Here is a 3,236-nt window from a genome sequence, read left to right as displayed (position 1 = left end):
GGCTCTTCGGGTCTTCCTGGGTCTGTGCTGGACTCTTCGAGTCTTCCTGAGTCTGTGCTGGGCTCTTCGGGTCTTCCTGAGTCTGCTGGGCTCTTCGGGTCTTCCTGGGTGTGTTCTGGGCTCTTCGGGTCTTCCTGGGTGTGTTCTGGGCTCTTCGGGTCTTCCTGGGTCTGTGCTGGGCTCTTCGAGTCTTCCTGGGTGTGTTCTGGGCTCCTCAGGTCTTCCTGGGTGTGTTCTGGGCTCCTCAGGTCTTCCTGAGTCTGTGCTGGGCTCCTCAGGTCTTCCTGAGTCTGTTCCGGGTTCCTTGGGTCTTCTTGGTCTGTGCTGGCCTCCTAAGGATTTCCTGGGTCTCTTCCTCCTCTAGGTCTTCCTACACCTGCCGTTTCTTCGTCCTGCCCTGCTGTTTCTTTGACTTTGTGGGGCGATACCACCGGCGGCAGAGCAGGAAGACACAGTACCGTGAGTACCTGGACTTCGTGCTGGAGGTGGGACTTTCCTGTGGCTTCCACATGCAGGAAGACTGCCTCAGGATTCCTTCTACCAAGCGGGTATGTGCCAGGGCAGGCGCGGGGCTGGGGACTGTGTTCTGCTTGGGGCTCTTCCAGGCATTTCCTTCAGAGCCCATCTTCAGGCCTGCACCTTTTTCCCAAGTGGCGTCATGCCAGCAAGTCTTGCTTCTCTGGGTTGGAGAAGGTTCAGTCTGGGATGTCAGAGATCTGTGTTTGGCACCTGCCATTCCACTGCTCATCATGAAAACCAAGGAAGCTCATGCGGTTTCTGACCCAGTGTTACCGTTGGGTAGTATGGGAGGTGCCCAGTCAGTGCTAGACAGCCACACAGCTGGTGAGGACCAAACACATCAGATGCTCCGTTGCTCCAAACCCAGAGTACATGGCAGGACTGGGTGACCCTAATGGAATTCCGTTGGCCCCTTTTGCTGGTGTGCACTCTAACTCTGGAGTTAATGACCAGGGGAAAGTGTGGAGGAAGTTCCTTAGATGCTTTGGGTACCTGCATTGTTTCGGGTGTCATGCTGGCAGGTTAATATACAGCCTCATTCTTACACAGATTCCCCAGGAACTTTCAGAGGTGAATTGTGTTACTCCTGGGGAAAGGTAGGCCTAATTAAGACTGTCTGAGTGAAGCATTTAGCTAACTTACTCCTTCCACAGATCTGCACCCACATTCCTCACTAGGTTTTATTGTTGGCTTTTTTATTTATAAATCTTGTCTGTTGGTATCTGTTAAAAAAATGGAATTTAGGGCTTAGGGTAGACCTCAGAGGGCAATGTTTCCCACATGTGCAAGGCCTTGGAATCTATCCCAAGTACAACCAAAAGGCTGAAATAGGATTTCTGTCTTCTTATAACTGATTTCTAAAACTTTGCTCTAAATTGTTATTTAGCACAAGCATGCTCCGTGAAGAATGTTGCAATACGATGTCTCTTCAAACACAGGTCTGCCTCATTGGAAAATCCAGAACATACCTGCCTTCTTCAGAGCTCTGGATGGATGAGCAGAGGACTCGGTACCTCCACAGCAGACAGGGTCACTCCCAGTGCCCGTCTCGTGAAGGACATACGCCTTCTGCACCCCAGGCAGCTGCCCACGATGCTGGTCCCCAAGACAGCCACAGGACCTGCGATGCTGGGGCCGAGTGCATGCCTGACGCCTTGGCTGCCGAGGGAGGAGTAGCCCCAGCCACAGGGCTCTGGATGCCTGGGTTCTGCCCCAGAGAAAAGGCCGAGCGTGTGAGGAATTGCGCTGCCCTCCCTCGAGACTTTATTGACCAAGTGGTTTTACAAGTGGCAAATTTGTTGTTAGATGGAAAGAACTTAACCACGGGGAGCTCTGAGGACGGGAGTCTGAAGACCTGGAATGAAGGAGGTAGGCCCTAACGCCCCGGGCAGACTCTCTAGCCAGCATGGGCTGTGGGTCTCTGTAGCTCAGCATCCCCGAGGATGAGAGTGAACAGCTGTCCATAGTTTAGGGAAGGAAGGTGGAGGCCAGAGCTGCTGGTGTTCTAGCCTTAGAAATGATGCCACCAGAGAACAGGTTGCCAAGTGTCAAAAGCCCTGTTCCCTTGAATGCAAATTCAATACTTTCATTCAGTGCAGTCCCTAAATATAAAACTGTTGCCATGGAAGAGACAGTTGCATCTGATTGCTCATTGGCTGGAACCTGCTTATTAGAAACAGGGAAAGTAGGGTTGCTCTTACATTTAAAATTGAGGTTGTCAAAGCTTTCAGCTGCAACCTTTGCTTCCACCTGTGACCACTAGAGGGTGGTATGGGGCCGTCTGCTGACTAGAATCAGGGTTGCATCTGAAGCTGTGAATGTTGCCTAGTTCTCACTCTGCACAGGAACAAGTGGCCCCTGGCATAGCCTAGAGCAGAATGGCTCCACTCTCATCCCCCATGCCACATCCTCATCTGAGCCCCTTGGGTCCAGGTTTCTTCCAAGTCATTCCCATATGTGACATGGCAGGACCTTCTTGTATGTTCTCCTTCAGAACTAACCAATCCTGGGAGGCCCTCTGGGCCACTGTCCAGAGTGGCCTTGACTCAGGTGCCATGTAACTTGAAGATCCAACAGTCTGTGGTTTGGGGCTAGCATCACTGTGTAGATGCTATGATGGGGTCCTTGCAGAAATGTTTCCCCAGAAGGTTGGAAGAACTCAGGGCAGTGCTGGAATGGTGCTATGGATGTGGAGGTTCCTGAGTGTGCTGTGCAGCAGGAGTCCTGGTTTAAGTGAGACGTGCTGGGAATTGGGGACTGTTAGACGGTGCCTGGCATGGGAGCCCTGAGCTAGCTGCACCCTCTTCAGACCTAGGTCTAGAGACGGCTCTGGGGCCTAGATCTCATCCTTCCTGCTATCAGGTGGAGCACTAGGGTACCATACCTTTGTTGATGGGTGTCCAGAGGCCTAGACAACACCTAGATGGGTGTTGGAGGCTCTCAGGTGCCCTTGGGTGAGAAGCATCTCTGAGAAGGGAATGGTCCCAGGCCTCTGAGCCCACAGACAGCCTCTCCCCGCTCTGCCTGGTGGAGGCCTGGGTGTCTCTCTCAGTAAGCCATTCTGGACTCTGGGAAGGAGGCCCTCGGGTCTGATTTTAGCCTCCAGCTCTGCTGTGAGACCCAGATGAGCTGCAGTGTGGGGAGGTGACCCATTGTCACCTTAGGCAGAGTAGACTTCCTTGTCACAGGGTATCTGATGAGAGTGTTTTCAGGTGTGT

At 52.7% G+C, this 3,236-nt stretch overlaps 1 protein-coding gene across 2 annotated transcripts in view; it reads left to right on the top strand.

Annotated features, from left to right (window-relative positions):
* Window positions 1–3,236, top strand: part of Trmt44 (tRNA methyltransferase 44 homolog) — a 22,375-nt gene that overhangs the window by 12,988 nt on the left and 6,151 nt on the right. For both annotated transcript variants that reach the window (XM_005365923.3, XM_026788682.1), the window contains 2 exons: window positions 365–548; window positions 1,458–1,887. In XM_005365923.3, the coding sequence (XP_005365980.1) occupies window positions 365–548; window positions 1,458–1,887 (614 nt within the window). The remainder of the gene's footprint in view (window positions 1–364; window positions 549–1,457; window positions 1,888–3,236) is intronic.

This window comes from Microtus ochrogaster, unplaced genomic scaffold, assembly GCF_000317375.1.
Source record: "Microtus ochrogaster isolate Prairie Vole_2 unplaced genomic scaffold, MicOch1.0 UNK5, whole genome shotgun sequence".
Classification (NCBI taxonomy): Eukaryota; Metazoa; Chordata; class Mammalia; order Rodentia; family Cricetidae; genus Microtus; species Microtus ochrogaster.
Note: the sequence above shows the minus strand (reverse complement) of the source record. Positions and strands in the feature narration are given on the sequence as shown.